This window comes from Mobula hypostoma, unplaced genomic scaffold, assembly GCF_963921235.1.
Source record: "Mobula hypostoma unplaced genomic scaffold, sMobHyp1.1 scaffold_119, whole genome shotgun sequence".
In the NCBI taxonomy this organism is placed as follows: Eukaryota; Metazoa; Chordata; class Chondrichthyes; order Myliobatiformes; family Myliobatidae; genus Mobula; species Mobula hypostoma.
The window spans coordinates 188,222-204,177 of NW_026948270.1; the positions used below are offsets into that span (position 1 = coordinate 188,222).

At 57.9% G+C, this 15,956-nt stretch overlaps 1 protein-coding gene across 1 annotated transcript in view; it reads left to right on the top strand.

Moving 5' to 3' along the window:
• The window catches only part of znf384a (zinc finger protein 384 a), a 57,783-nt gene that overhangs the window by 12,611 nt on the left and 29,216 nt on the right, over positions 1–15,956 (top strand). The window contains exons 3-6 of the mRNA XM_063040262.1: positions 1,844–2,060; positions 3,124–3,481; positions 4,745–4,969; positions 5,147–5,225. Coding sequence (XP_062896332.1) covers positions 1,844–2,060; positions 3,124–3,481; positions 4,745–4,969; positions 5,147–5,225 — 879 coding nt within the window. The remainder of the gene's footprint in view (positions 1–1,843; positions 2,061–3,123; positions 3,482–4,744; positions 4,970–5,146; positions 5,226–15,956) is intronic.

Genomic DNA, 15,956 nt, shown 5'->3' on the forward strand with positions numbered 1-15,956 from the left:
CCTCTCCCCTCCCCCTCTCCCCTCTCCCCCTCTCCCCTCTCCCCTCTCCCCTCTCCCCTCTCCCCTCTCCCCTCTCCCCTCTCCCTCTCCCCTCTCCCCCTCTCCCCCTCTCCCCCCTCTCCCCTCTCCCCTCTCCCCTCTCCCCCTCTCCCCTCTCCCCTCTCCCCTCTCCCCTCTCCCCCTCTCCCCTCTCCCCCTCCCCTCTCTCCCCCTCTCCCCTCTCCCCCTCTCCCCTCTCCCCTCTCTCTCCCCCTCTCCCCTCTCCCCTCTCCCCTCTCCCTCTCTCCCCCCTCTCTCCCCTCTCCCCTCTCCCCTCTCCCCTCTCTCCCCTCTCCCCTCTCCCCCTCTCCCCCTCTCCCCCTCTCCCCTCTCCCCTCTCTCTCCCCCTCTCCCCCTCTCCCCTCTCCCCTCTCTCCCCCTCTCCCCTCTCCCCTCTCTCCCCTCTCCCCTCTCGCCCTCTCTCCCCTCTCCTCTCCCCCTCTCCCCCTCCCCCTCCCCTCCCCCTCTCTCCCCCTCTCCCCTCTCCCCTCTCCCCTCTCTCCCCCTCTCTCCCCTCTCCCCTCTCCCCTCTCCCCTCTCCCCTCTCCCCTCTCTCCCCTCTCCCCTCTCCCCTCTCCCCTCTCCCCCTCTCCCCTCTCCCCTCTCCCCTCTCCCCCTCTCCCCTCTCCCCCCTCTCCCCTCTCCCCCCCCTCTCCCCCTCTCCCCTCTCCCCCTCTCCCCTCTCTCCCCCTCTCTCCCCTCTCCCCTCTCGCCCTCTCTCCCCCTCTCCCCTCTCCCCTCTCCCCTCTCCCCTCTCCCCTCTCTCCCCTCTCTCCCCTCCCCCTCCCCTCTCCCCTCTCCCCCTCCCCCTCTCCCCCTCTCCCCTCTCCCCTCTCCCCTCTCTCCCCTCTCCCCCTCTCTCCCCCTCTCCCCTCTCTCCCCTCTCCCCCTCTCCCCCTCTCCCCTCTCCCCCTCTCCCCTCTCCCCTCTCTCCCCTCTCTCCCCTCTCCCCCTCTCCCCCTCCCCCCTCTCCCCCTCTCCCCTCTCCCCTCTCCCCTCCCTCTCCCCCTCTCCCCCTCTCCCCCTCTCTCCCTCTCCCCTCTCTCCCCTCTCTCCCCTCTCTCCCCTCTCCCCCCTCCCCCTCTCTCCCCCTCTCCCCCTCTCCCCCCTCCCCTCTCTCCCCCTCTCCCCTCTCCCTCTCCCCCTCCCCTCTCTCCCCTCTCCCCCTCCCCCTCTCCCCTCTCCCCTCTCCCCTCTCCCCTCTCCCCTCTCCCCCCCTCTCCCCTCTCCCCTCTCTCCCCTCTCCCCTCTCCCCTCTCTCCCCCTCTCCCCTCTCCCCTCTCCCCTCTCCCCCTCTCCCCTCTCCCCTCTCCCCTCTCCCCCTCCTCTCCCCCTCTCCCCTCTCCCCTCCTCTCCCCCTCTCCCCTCTCCCCTCTCCCCTCTCCCCTCTCCCCTCTCCCCTCTCCCCCTCTCCCCTCTCCCTCTCCCCTCTCCCCTCTCCCCTCTCCCCCCTCTCTCCCCTCTCCCCCTCTCCCCTCTCCCCCTCTCCCCCTCTCCCCTCTCCCCTCTCCCCTCTCCCCTCTCCCCCTCTCTCCCCTCTCCCCCTCTCCCCCTCTCCCCCTCTCCCCCCCCCTCCCCTCTCCCCTCTCCCCTCTCCCCTCTCCCCCCCTCCCCTCTCCCCCTCTCCCCCTCTCCCCCTCTCCCTCCCCTCTCCCCTCTCCCCTCTCCCCTCTCCCCCTCTCCCCCCTCTCTCCCCTCTCCCCCTCTCCCCCTCTCCCCCTCTCCCCCCCCTCCCCTCTCCCCTCTCCCCTCTCCCCCCTCTCCCCTCTCCTCTCTCCCCTCTCCCTCTCTCCGTGCCCCGCAGTTTGAGAATGTGATGTTCATCAACAAGATCAAGGAGCAGTTGATGGAGGTGAAGGCCGGCTCGCAGTCGGGGGGCCAGGCCTTCTCCGGCGGTCCGGCCCCGGCCCCCGGGCAGCCCACCGCCCCTGGGGCCGACAGCAAGCAGAGCGCCCAGGCGCAGACGCCCGTCTCCGACAACCTCACCCTGCTGCCCCTGCCCTCCACCACCCTGATGACAGGTCAGCTGGGGCCGAGGGGAGGGGAGGAGGGACGAGGGGGAGGTGGTGATGGTGGGGGGGGCGGGGGGGTCGTGTCGTTCAGCGATGGAGACGGGGAGAGTGCGGGGCGAAGTGAAGAGACGGGGGACGTTGGGGGAGTGGGGAGAGAAGGGAGGGCAGCAGTGAAAACGGGAGGGAGGGATGGGGAAAGGGGGGCGGGTGTCTGTTTATACTGACATCTCTCTCCCATTTCCTCTCTCTTACTCCACCCTCGCCCAATCTCTCTCCCCCTCTTCCCTCTCCCCTCTCCCCCCTCTTCCCCTCTCTCTCCCTCTTTCCCTCCTCTCTCCCTCCCTCCTCTCATCCCCTCTTCCCCCCCTTCTCCCCCTCTCCCCTTCTCTCCCCTCTCCCCCTCTCCCCCTTCTCAACCCCCACTCCCTCCTCTCTCCCCCTCTCTCCCCCCTCTTTCCCTCCTCTCATCCCCTCTTCCCCCCTTCTCTCCCCTCTCCCCCTCTCCCCCTTCTCAACCCCCACTCCCTCCTCTCTCCCCCTCTCTCCCCCCTCTTTCCCTCCTCTCATCCCCTCTTCCCCCCTTCTCCCCTCTCTCTCCCTTCTCCCCCCTCCCCCTCTCTCTCCCCTCTCCCCCTCTCCCCCTTCTCAACCCCCACTCCCTCCTCTCTCCCCCCTCTTTCCCTCCTCTCATCCCCTCTTCCCCCCTTCTCCCCCTCTCTCTCCCTTCTCCCCCCTCCCCCTCTCTCTCCCTTCTCCCCCCTCCCCCTCTCTCTCCCTTCTCTCCCCCTCCCCCTCTCTCTCACCCCTCTCTCCCCTCCCCTACCCCCTCTCCCCCTCCCCTCTCTCTCCTCTCCCCCTCCCCTCTCTCTCACCCCTCTCTCCCCTCCCCTCCCCCCTCCCCTCTCTCTCACCCCTCTCTCCCCTCCCCTACCCCCTCTCCCCTCTCCCCCTCCCCTCTCTCCCCTCCGTCCTCTCTCCCCACTCTCTCCCCCTCTCACCCTGCCCCCCTCCCCTCTCTCTCCTCCTCTCTGCTCCCTCTCTCCCCCCCTCTCTCCTCTCTCTCCCCACCCAGGTCTGGTCATCGCCCCCTGCTCGAGTGCCCTCACCCCCTCCTCCTCCTCGTCCTCCGTGCCCGCTGCCACCACCTCGTCGCCCTCCCTGGCCCCCCTCGCCCAGAACCCCACCCTCTCCCTCGCGGCGGGCCCCGCCATGATCGTCTCGGGTCTGGCCTCCGTCTCGGGCCTGGAGCCGAAGCCCGGGCCCCCCCCGCAGACGCCGGCCCCCGAGGAGGAGGAGGACGGGGGGCTCGCGAAGGCCGGCGGCCCCCGCAAGCGGCGGGGCCGGCTGGGCGAGGGGGTCCTCGGGGAGGCGAGAGACCCGTACGCCGTCCCCAACGACGAGGAGGCCTCCAAGGACGGGAAGTCCTACAGGTTAGGGATGGAGCGGGACTGGGAGAGCTGGGGTGGGGGAGAAGGAGGGAAGGGAGGGAGCGGGGAGATGGGGGACACGTACACCGTCAGCGACTGTGGGGGCATCTCCAAGGGGGAAATCCGGCTGGTTGTGGGGAGAGAGAGATGGAGACGGAGTGGGAGAGAGAGAAAGAGAGACAGAAAGAATGAGACCGAGAGAGACAGAGAGAGAGTGAGAGATGGAGAGAGAGAGAGAGGGAGGGAGATGGAATGGGAGAGAGAGAAAGACAGACAAAGAAAGAGGGAGAGAGAGAAAGACGGACAGAAAGAAAGAGAGAGAGAGGAGAGGGAGATGGAGTGGGAGAGAGAGAAAGACGGACAGAAAGAAAGAGGGAGAGAGAGAGAGAGGGAGGGAGGGAGATGGAGTGGGAGAGAGAGAAAGACAGACAGAAAGAAAGAGGCTGAGAGAGAGAGGGAGGGAGGGAGACAGAGTGGGAGAGAGAGAAAGATGGACAGAAAGAGGGAGGGGGAGAGAGAGAGAGGGAGGGAGACAGAGTGGGAGACGGAGTGGGAGAGAGAAAGACAGACAGAAAGAGGGAGGGAGAGAGAGAGAGAGGGAGGGAGACAGAGTGGGAGACGGAGTGGGAGAGAGAGAAAGACAGACAGAAAGAAAGAGGGAGGGAGAGAGAGAGAGAGAGATTAAGCGAGTTAGAAAGTGACAGAGAGAGATAGAGGGAGACAGAGAGAGGAGGAGAGGGAGAGAATGAGAGAGAGAAAGACTGGAAGAGAGACGGTGAGAGGGAGAGAGAGATAAAGAGATAAGGATAGACAGACAGAGGGAGATAAAGAGACGGAAAGAGAGAGAGAGACGAAGAGGGACAGAGAGGGAGAAGAAGGTAGGGGGAGAAAGACAAAGACGCACAAAGAGTGAGAACAATGACGAAGGGACATAGAGAGGCAGCGAGACGGTGACAGAGGGAGAGAGAGAGATGGAGTGGGAGGAACGTAAAGACAGACGGAAAGAGAGAGAGATGGAGACGGGGTGGAGAGAGAGAGAGGGATAAAGAGAGACGGGGGATAGAGACAGAGTGAGGGAGAGACCGGGAGAAAGAGAGAGGGCGAGGGGGAAGGAAGCGGGAGAGAAGTGGATGTCTGGACGAGAGGGTGAGGGGGACGGGGCGAGGTGCGCTACCCGGAGGAGGGTGCGGGAGTCTTTCCGGAGGGGTTCAGTACGGAGGGACGGTCTCTGACCCTGCCGCACACCCCCCCCCTTCCCTCTCGCAGATGTCGGATCTGCCCCCTGACGTTCGTCTCGAAGTCGGACATGCAGCTGCACGCCAAGTCGCACACGGAGGCCAAGCCCCACCACTGCCCGCACTGCTCGAAGAGCTTCGCCAACTCCTCGTACCTGGCCCAGCACGTCCGCATCCACTCGGGCGCCAAGCCCTACACCTGCTCGTTCTGCCAGAAGACCTTCCGGCAGCTCTCACACCTGCAGCAGCACACGCGGTGAGGGCCGGGGAGGGGCGGGGAGGGCCGCGGCCGGGCGGGGAGGGGCGGGGAGGGCCGCGGCCGGGCGGGGAGGGGTGGCCGGTCTCGGGGCCTCGAAGGGGTCGGCGGGAATTTGGACCCGGGGCGGGGAGGGGGTGTTACCATGCTCTTACCTTTTGTCCCTCTCTGCCGCAGAATTCACACGGGGGACCGGCCCTACAAGTGCGCCCAGCCCGGCTGCGAGAAATCCTTCACCCAGCTCTCCAACCTACAGGTGATCTCCCCCGCGCTCTCGCCCGTCTCCATCGCCGTCTCGCTCCCCGTCTATCTAACCGCCCCCTTCAACCCTCACTCTCTCTGACTCCCTCTCTCAATCACCCCCTCCCAACACCCCTCGCACAACCCCCTCTCAAACCAGCCTCTCAAACCCCTTCTCTCTTAACCCCCCTCTCTCACCCCTCTCCCCAAACCCCTCGACCAACCCCTCTCTCTCAAACCCCCCCTCAACACCCCCAATCTCAGCCCCATCTCAAAACCCCCAATTTCAACCCGTCAATCTCAACCCCATCTCAAAACCCCTTCAACCCCCCCAATCTCAACTCTGCTCTGTCAAACCCCATCTCTCCACCCTCTTTCTCAACCCGCAATCACAACACCCCCAATTTCAACCCGTCAATCTCAACCCCCCAATCTCAACCCCCAATCTCAACCCCCCAATCTCAGTCCCCCAATCTCAACACTCCAGTCTCAAACCCCATCTCAAAACCCCTTCAACCCCCCCAATCTCAACTCTGCTCTCTCAAACCCCGTCTCTCTACCCCCTTTCTTAACCCGCAATCACAACACCCCCAATTTCAACCCCACCAATCTCAACCCCACCAATCTCAACCCCCCAATCTCAACACCACAATCTCAGACCCCCATTCTCAGCCCCCCACTCTCAACCCCCAATCTCATTCCCCCAATCTCAACACTCCAATCTCAAACCCCAATCTCAAAACCCCTTCAACCCCCCCAATCTCAACCCGGCTCTCTCAAACCCCATCTCTCCACCCCCTTTCTCAACCCCCATCACAACACCCCCAATTTCAACCCGTCAGTCTCAACCCCCCAATCTCAACACCTCAATCTCAACCCGTCAATCTCAACCCCCAATCTCAACCCCACCAATCTCAACCCCCCAATCTCAACCCCCCAATCTCAACCCACCAATCTCATTCCCCCAATCTGAACCCCACAATCTCAACCCCCAATCTCATTCCCCCAATCTCAACACTCCAATCTCAAACCCCAATCTCAAAATCCCTTCAACCCCCCCAATCTCAACTCTGCTCTGTCAAACCCCATCTCTCCACCCTCTTTCTCAACCCCCATCACAACCCCCCAATCTCAACCCCCAATCTCAACCCTCCAATCTCAACCCCTCAATCTCAAACCCCCAATCTCAACCCCCCAATCTCAGCCCCCAATCTCAACCCCCAATCTCAGTCCCCCAATCTCAACACTCCAATCTCAAACCCCATCTCAAAACCCCTTCAACCCCCCAATCTCAACCCCGCTCTCTCAAACCCCATCTCTCCACCCCCTTACTCAACCCCCATCACAACACTCCCAATTTCAACCCGCCAGTCTCAACCCCCCAATCTCAACACCTCAATCTCAACCCCACAATCTCAAACACCAATCTCAACCCCTCAATCTCAACCCCACAATCTCAACACCCCCCAATCTCAACACTCCTATCTCAACCCCACAATCTCAACCCCCAATCTCAATCCCCCAATCTCAACACTCCAATTTCAACTCCCAATCTCAACCCCACAATCTCAACCCCCCAATCTCAACCCCCAATCTCAACCCACCAATCTCAACCCCACAATCTCAACACCCCCCAATCTCAACACCCCTATCTCAACCCCACAATCTCAACCCTCAATCTCAACACTCCAATCTCAAACCCCATCTCAAAACCCCTTCAACCCCCCCAATCTCAACCCCGCTCTCTCAAACCCCATCTCTCAACCCCCTCGCACAACCCCCCTCTTGCAACCCCTCTCAAACCAGCCTCTCTCAAACCCCTTCTCTCTTAAACCCCTTCTCTCACCCCTCTCCCCCAAACTCCTCTACCAACCCCTCTCTCAACCCCCCAATCTCAATCCCCCAATCTCAACTGCCCTGACAAATCTCACTTTCCCAACTCGTTTCTCAACCCCACTCTCAAGCCCCCTCTCTCAAACCCCATCTCTCTACCCCCACTCTCAACCCCCCAATCTCAACACCCGCCATCTCAACACTCCAATCTCAACCCCCAATCTCAAACCCCCAATCTCAGCCCCCCTCCCAAACCGCCAATCTCAACCCCCCTCCCAAACCGCCAATTTCAACCCCCAATCTCAACCCCCCAATCTCAACCCCCCAATCTCAGCACTCCAATCTCAACACTCCAATCTCAACTCCCAATCTCAACCCCACAATCTCAACCCCCCAATCTCAACCCCCAATCTCAACCCACCAATCTCAACCCACCAATCTCAGCACCCCCAATCTCAACACCCCTATCTCAACCCCACAATCTCAACCCCCAATCTCAACACTCCAATCTCAAACCCCATCTCAAAACCACTTCAACCCCCCCAATCTCAACCCCCAATCTCAACCCCCAATCTCAACCCCCCAATCTCAGCACTCCAATCTCAGCACTCCAATCTCAACACTCCAATCTCAACCCCACAATCTCAACCCCCCAATCTCAACCCCCCAATCTCAACCCCCAATCTCAACCCACCAATCTCAACCCACCAATCTCAGCACCCCCAATCTCAACACCCCTATCTCAACCCCACAATCTCAACCCCCAATCTCAAACCCCATCTCAAAACCCCTTCAACCCCCCAATCTCAACCCCGCTCTCTCAAACCCCATCTCTCAACCCCCCTCTTGCAACCCCTCTCAAACCAGCCTCTCTCAAACCCCTTCTCTCTTAAACCCCCTCTCTCACCCCTCTCCCCCAAACTCCTCTACCAACCCCTCTCTCAACCCCCCAATCTCAATCCCCCAATCTCAACTGCCCTGACAAATCTCACTTTCGCAACTCGTTTCTCAACCCCACTCTGAAGCCCCCTCTCTCAAACCCCATCTCTCTACCCCCACTCTCAACCCCCCAATCTCAACACCCGCCATCTCAACACTCCAATCTCAACCCCCAATCTCAGCCCCCCCTCCCAAACCGCCAATCTCAACCCCCCTCCCAAACCGCCAATTTCAACCCCCAATCTCAACCCCCCAATCTCAGCACCCCCAATCTCAACACTCCAATCTCAACTCCCAATCTCAACCCCACAATCTCAACCCCCCAATCTCAGCCCCCCTCCCAAAACCCCAATCTCAGCCCCCAATCTCAGCACCCCCAATCTCAACCCACTTCTCAACCCCACCAATCTCAATCCCCCAATCTCAGCCCCCCTCCCAAACCCCCAATCTCAGCCCCCAATCTCAACCCACCTCTCAACCCCACCAATCTCATTCCCCCAATCTCAGCCCCCTCCCAAACCCCCAATCTCAACCCCCCAATCTCAACACCCCCAATCTCAACCCACCTCTCAACCCCCCAATCTCAACCCCCCAATCTCAGCACTCCAATCTCAACACTCCAATCTCAACTCCCAATCTCAACCCCACAATCTCAACCCCCCAATCTCAACCCCCAATCTCAACCCACCAATCTCAACCCACCAATCTCAGCACCCCCAATCTCAACACCCCTATCTCAACCCCACAATCTCAACCCCCAATCTCAACACTCCAATCTCAAACCCCATCTCAAAACCACTTCAACCCCCCCAATCTCAACCCCCAATCTCAACCCCCCAATCTCAACCCCCAATCTCAACCCCCCAATCTCAGCACTCCAATCTCAGCACTCCAATCTCAACACTCCAATCTCAACCCCACAATCTCAACCCCCCAATCTCAACCCCCCAATCTCAACCCCCAATCTCAACCCACCAATCTCAACCCACCAATCTCAGCACCCCCAATCTCAACACCCCTATCTCAACCCCACAATCTCAACCCCCAATCTCAAACCCCATCTCAAAACCCCTTCAACCCCCCAATCTCAACCCCGCTCTCTCAAACCCCATCTCTCAACCCCCCTCTTGCAACCCCTCTCAAACCAGCCTCTCTCAAACCCCTTCTCTCTTAAACCCCCTCTCTCACCCCTCTCCCCCAAACTCCTCTACCAACCCCTCTCTCAACCCCCCAATCTCAATCCCCCAATCTCAACTGCCCTGACAAATCTCACTTTCCCAACTCGTTTCTCAACCCCACTCTGAAGCCCCCTCTCTCAAACCCCATCTCTCTACCCCCACTCTCAACCCCCCAATCTCAACACCCGCCATCTCAACACTCCAATCTCAACCCCCAATCTCAGCCCCCCCTCCCAAACCGCCAATCTCAACCCCCCTCCCAAACCGCCAATTTCAACCCCCAATCTCAACCCCCCAATCTCAGCACCCCCAATCTCAACACTCCAATCTCAACTCCCAATCTCAACCCCACAATCTCAACCCCCCAATCTCAGCCCCCCTCCCAAACCCCCAATCTCAGCCCCCAATCTCAGCACCCCCAATCTCAACCCACTTCTCAACCCCACCAATCTCAATCCCCCAATCTCAGCCCCCCTCCCAAACCCCCAATCTCAGCCCCCAATCTCAACCCACCTCTCAACCCCACCAATCTCATTCCCCCAATCTCAGCCCCCTCCCAAACCCCCAATCTCAACCCCCCAATCTCAACACCCCCAATCTCAACCCACCTCTCAACCCCCCAATCTCAACCCCCCAATCTCAGCACTCCAATCTCAACACTCCAATCTCAACTCCCAATCTCAACCCCACAATCTCAACCCCCCAATCTCAACCCCCAATCTCAACCCACCAATCTCAACCCACCAATCTCAGCACCCCCAATCTCAACACCCCTATCTCAACCCCACAATCTCAACCCCCAATCTCAACACTCCAATCTCAAACCCCATCTCAAAACCACTTCAACCCCCCCAATCTCAACCCCCAATCTCAACCCCCCCAATCTCAACCCCCAATCTCAACCCCCCAATCTCAGCACTCCAATCTCAGCACTCCAATCTCAACACTCCAATCTCAACCCCACAATCTCAACCCCCCAATCTCAACCCCCCAATCTCAACCCCCAATCTCAACCCACCAATCTCAACCCACCAATCTCAGCACCCCCAATCTCAACACCCCTATCTCAACCCCACAATCTCAACCCCCAATCTCAAACCCCATCTCAAAACCCCTTCAACCCCCCAATCTCAACCCCGCTCTCTCAAACCCCATCTCTCAACCCCCCTCTTGCAACCCCTCTCAAACCAGCCTCTCTCAAACCCCTTCTCTCTTAAACCCCCTCTCTCACCCCTCTCCCCCAAACTCCTCTACCAACCCCTCTCTCAACCCCCCAATCTCAATCCCCCAATCTCAACTGCCCTGACAAATCTCACTTTCGCAACTCGTTTCTCAACCCCACTCTGAAGCCCCCTCTCTCAAACCCCATCTCTCTACCCCCCACTCTCAACCCCCCAATCTCAACACCCGCCATCTCAACACTCCAATCTCAACCCCCAATCTCAGCCCCCCCTCCCAAACCGCCAATCTCAATCCCCCTCCCAAACCGCCAATTTCAACCCCCAATCTCAACCCCCCAATCTCAGCACCCCCAATCTCAACACTCCAATCTCAACTCCCAATCTCAACCCCACAATCTCAACCCCCCAATCTCAGCCCCCCTCCCAAACCCCCAATCTCAGCCCCCAATCTCAGCACCCCCAATCTCAACCCACTTCTCAACCCCACCAATCTCAATCCCCCAATCTCAGCCCCCCTCCCAAACCCCCAATCTCAGCCCCCAATCTCAACCCACCTCTCAACCCCACCAATCTCATTCCCCCAATCTCAGCCCCCTCCCAAACCCCCAATCTCAACCCCCCAATCTCAACACCCCCAATCTCAACCCACCTCTCAACCCCCCCAATCTCAATCCCCCAATCTCAACCCCCCGTCTCAACCCCCCAATCTCAACCCCCAATCTCATTCCCCCAATCTCAACACTCCAATCTCAAACCCCAATCTCAAAACCCCTTCAACCCCCAATCTCAACTCTGCTCTGTCAAACCCCATCTCTCCACCCTCTTTCTCAACCTCCATCACAACCCCCCAATCTCAACCCCCAATCTCAACCCTCCAATCTCAACCCCTCAATCTCAAACCCCCAATCTCAACCCCCCAATCTCAGCCCCCCAATCTCAACCCCCAATCTCAGTCCCCCAATCTCAACACTCCAATCTCAAATCCCATCTCAAAACCCCTTCAATCCCCCCAATCTCAACCCCGCTCTCTCAAACCCCATCTCTCCACCCCCTTACTCAACCCCCATCACAACACCCCCAATTTCAACCCGCCAGTCTCAACCTCCCAATCTCAACACCTCAACCTCAACCCCACAATCTCAAACACCAATCTCAACCCCACAATCTCAACCCCCAATCTCAATCCCCCAATCTCAACACTCCAATCTCAACTCCCAATCTCAACCCCACAATCTCAACACCTTAATCTCAACCCCTCAATCTCAACCCCACAATCTCAACACCCCCCAATCTCAACACTCCTATCTCAACCCCACAATCTCAACCCCCAATCTCAATTCCCCAATCTCAACACTCCAATCTCAACTCCCAATCTCAACCCCCCAATCTCAACCCCCCAATCTCAACCCCCAATCTCAACCCACCAATCTCAACCCACCAATCTCAACCCCACAATCTCAACACCCCTATCTCAACCCCACAATCTCAACCCCCAATCTCAACACTCCAATCTCAAACCCCATCTCAAAACCCCTTCAAACCCCCCAATCTCAACCCCGCTCTCTCAAACCCCATCTCTCAACCCCCTCGCACAACCCCCCTCTTGCAACCCCTCTCAAACCAGCCTCTCTCAAACCCCTTCTCTCTTAAACCCCCTCTCTCACCCCTCTCCCCCAAACTCCTCTACCAACCCCTCTCTCAACCCCCCAATCTCAATCCCCCAATCTCAACTGCCCTGACAAATCTCACTTTCCCAACTCGTTTCTCAACCCCACTCTCAAGCCCCCTCTCTCAAACCCCATCTCTCTACCCCCACTCTCAACCCCCAATCTCAACACCCGCCATCTCAAAACTCCAATCTCAACCCCCAATCTCAAACCCCCAATCAGCCCCCCCTCCCAAACCGCCAATCTCAACCCCCCTCCTAAACCACCAATTTCAACCCCCAATCTCAACCCCCCAATCTCAACCCACCTCTCAACCTCACCAATCTCAATCCCCCAATCTCAGCCCCCCTCCCAAACCCCCAATCTCAACCCCCCAATCTCAACACCCCCAATCTCAACCCACCTCTCAACCCCCCCAATCTCAATCCCCCAATCTCAACCCCCCGTCTCAACCCCCCAATCTCAACCCCCAATCTCATTCCCCCAATCTCAACACTCCAATCTCAAACCCCAATCTCAAAACCCCTTCAACCCCCCAATCTCAACTCTGCTCTGTCAAACCCCATCTCTCCACCCTCTTTCTCAACCTCCATCACAACCCCCCAATCTCAACCCCCAATCTCAACCCTCCAATCTCAACCCCTCAATCTCAAACCCCCAATCTCAACCCCCCAATCTCAGTCCCCCAATCTCAACCCCCAATCTCAGTCCCCCAATCTCAACACTCCAATCTCAAATCCCATCTCAAAACCCCTTCAATCCCCCCAATCTCAACCCCGCTCTCTCAAACCCCATCTCTCCACCCCCTTACTCAACCCCCATCACAACACCCCCAATTTCAACCCGCCAGTCTCAACCTCCCAATCTCAACACCTCAACCTCAACCCCACAATCTCAAACACCAATCTCAACCCCACAATCTCAACCCCCAATCTCAATCCCCCAATCTCAACACTCCAATCTCAACTCCCAATCTCAACCCCACAATCTCAACACCTTAATCTCAACCCCTCAATCTCAACACCACAATCTCAACACCCCCCAATCTCAACACTCCTATCTCAACCCCACAATCTCAACCCCCAATCTCAATTCCCCAATCTCAACACTCCAATCTCAACTCCCAATCTCAACCCCACAATCTCAACCCCCCAATCTCAACCCCCAATCTCAACCCACCAATCTCAACCCACCAATCTCAACCCCACAATCTCAACACCCCTATCTCAACCCCACAATCTCAACCCCCAATCTCAACACTCCAATCTCAAACCCCATCTCAAAACCCCTTCAAACCCCCCAATCTCACCCCCGCTCTCTCAAACCCCATCTCTCAACCCCCTCGCACAACCCCCCTCTTGCAACCCCTCTCAAACCAGCCTCTCTCAAACCCCTTCTCTCTTAAACCCCCTCTCTCACCCCTCTCCCCAAACTCCTCTACCAACCCCTCTCTCAACCCCCCAATCTCAATCCCCCAATCTCAACTGCCCTGACAAATCTCACTTTCCCAACTCGTTTCTCAACCCCACTCTCAAGCCCCCTCTCTCAAACCCCATCTCTCTACCCCCACTCTCAACCCCCAATCTCAACACCCGCCATCTCAAAACTCCAATCTCAACCCCCAATCTCAAACCCCCAATCAGCCCCCCCTCCCAAACCGCCAATCTCAACCCCCCTCCCAAACCACCAATTTCAACCCCCAATCTTAACCCCCCAATCTCAACCCACCTCTCAACCTCACCAATCTCAATCCCCCAATCTCAGCCCCCCTCCCAAACCCCCAATCTCAACCCCCCAATCTCAACACCCCCAATCTCAACCCACCTCTCAACCCCTCCAATCTCAATCCCCCAAGCTCAACCCCCCGTCTCAACCCCCCAATCTCAACACCCAATCTCAACATCCCAGTCCCAACACTTCAACCTCAACCCTAAATCTCAGCACCCCAAACTCAACCCCCCAATCTCAACAACCCAATCTCAACCCCCCAACCTCAACCCCCATCTCAACCACCCAATCTCAACTGCCCTAAATCCCACTCTCCCAACCCCACTCTCAACCCCCTCTCTGAAACTCCCCTCTCTCAAACCCCATCTCTTTAACCCCTCTCTCAACCCCTATTTCAACACCCCAATCTCAACACCCCCAATCTCAACAACCCCAATCTCAAGACCCCCAATCTCAACAACCCGTCTCAACCCCCCAATCCCAACACACCCAATCTCAGCCCCCCCAATCTCAACACCTCAATCTCACCCTAAATCTCAGCACCCACATCTCAAACCCCCAGTCTCAACCCCCAATCGCAACCACCTGATCTCAACACCCCAATCTCAACACCCCCAATCTCAACACCCCCAATCTCAACAGCCCAATCTCACCCCCCTCAACCCCTCCTCTCAAAACCCCCAATCTCAACCCCCCCAACCTCAAGACTCCAATCTCAACCCCCCCAATCTCAACACCCCCAATCTCAGTCCACCAATCTCAACCGCACTCTCAACCCCCCCAATCTCAACACCCCAATCGCAACCACCCGATCTCAACACCCAAATCTCAAGCCCCCATCTCACCCCCCAAACTCAAGACCCCCAATCTCAACCCCCCAATCTCAACCCCCCAATCTCAAGACTCCAACCTCAACAACCCCAATTTCAACCTCCCCAATCTCAACACCTCAAACTCAACCCTAAATCTCAACACCCCCATCTCAAATCCCCAGTCTCAACCCCCAATCGCAACCACCCAATCTCAACACCCCAATCTCAAACCGCTATCTCACTCTCACCCCCCAAACTCAACCCTCTCTCTCACTCCCGAAACTCAACCCCCAATCTCAACAATGCAATCTCAACCCCCTTTGAATGCTCCAACCACAGCCCCCAATCTCAACCCCCCAATCTCAACACCCCAATCTCAACCCTAAATCTTAGCACCCCAATCTTAGCCCTCCATATCAACCCCCCAATCTAAACCCCAATCTCAACACCCCAACTCATAACTGCATTTCAACAACCGCAATCTCAACCTTCATCTCAAACCCCCATCTCAACCCCCCATCTCAAGACCCCCATCACAACCCCCCATCTCAACCCCCAATCTCAACCCCATATCTCAACCCCCAATCTCAACCCCATATCTCAACCCCCAATATCAACATCTAAAACTCAAGCCCCCCATCTCAACCCCCAATCTCAACACCCCCAATCTCAAGACCCCAAACGCAACACCCCATCTCAACCGCCCTCGCAAATCCCACTCTCCCACCCCCTCTCTCTCAACCCCACTCTCATCAACCATCTCTGAAACCTCCCTCTCTCAGCCCCCATCTCTCAAACCCCCATCTCAACACCCCTAATCTCAACCCCCAAATCTCAACCCCCCATCTCAACACTCCCAATCTCAACTGCCCTCGCAAATCCCACTCTCCCAGCCCCTCTCTCTCAACCCCACTCTCAACCACCCTCTCTGAAACCCCCATCTCTCTAATTCCTCTCTCAACCCCCATCTCAACACCCCCAATCTCAGCCCCCCTTGCGAACCCCCAATCTAAACCCCCCAATCTCAACACTCCCAATCACAACATCTCAATCTCAACCCTAACTCTCAGCACCCCAATCTTAGTCCTCCATATCAACCCCCCAATCTCAACCCCAATCTCAACACCCCAACTCATTCTGCATTTCAACAACCCCAATCTCAAAACCTCAATCTCAGCCTCCCATATTAACCCCCAATCTCAACTCCCCAATCTCAACACCCCCAATCTCAAGACCCCAATTTCAACTGCCCAATTGCAACACCCCCAATCTCAACACTCCCAATCTCAACCGCCCTCGCAAATTCCACTCTCCCACCCCCTCTCTCTCAACCCCACTCTCAACAACCCTCTCTGAAAACCTCCTCTCTCAGCCCCCCATCTCTCAACCCCCCCATCTCAACACCCCCA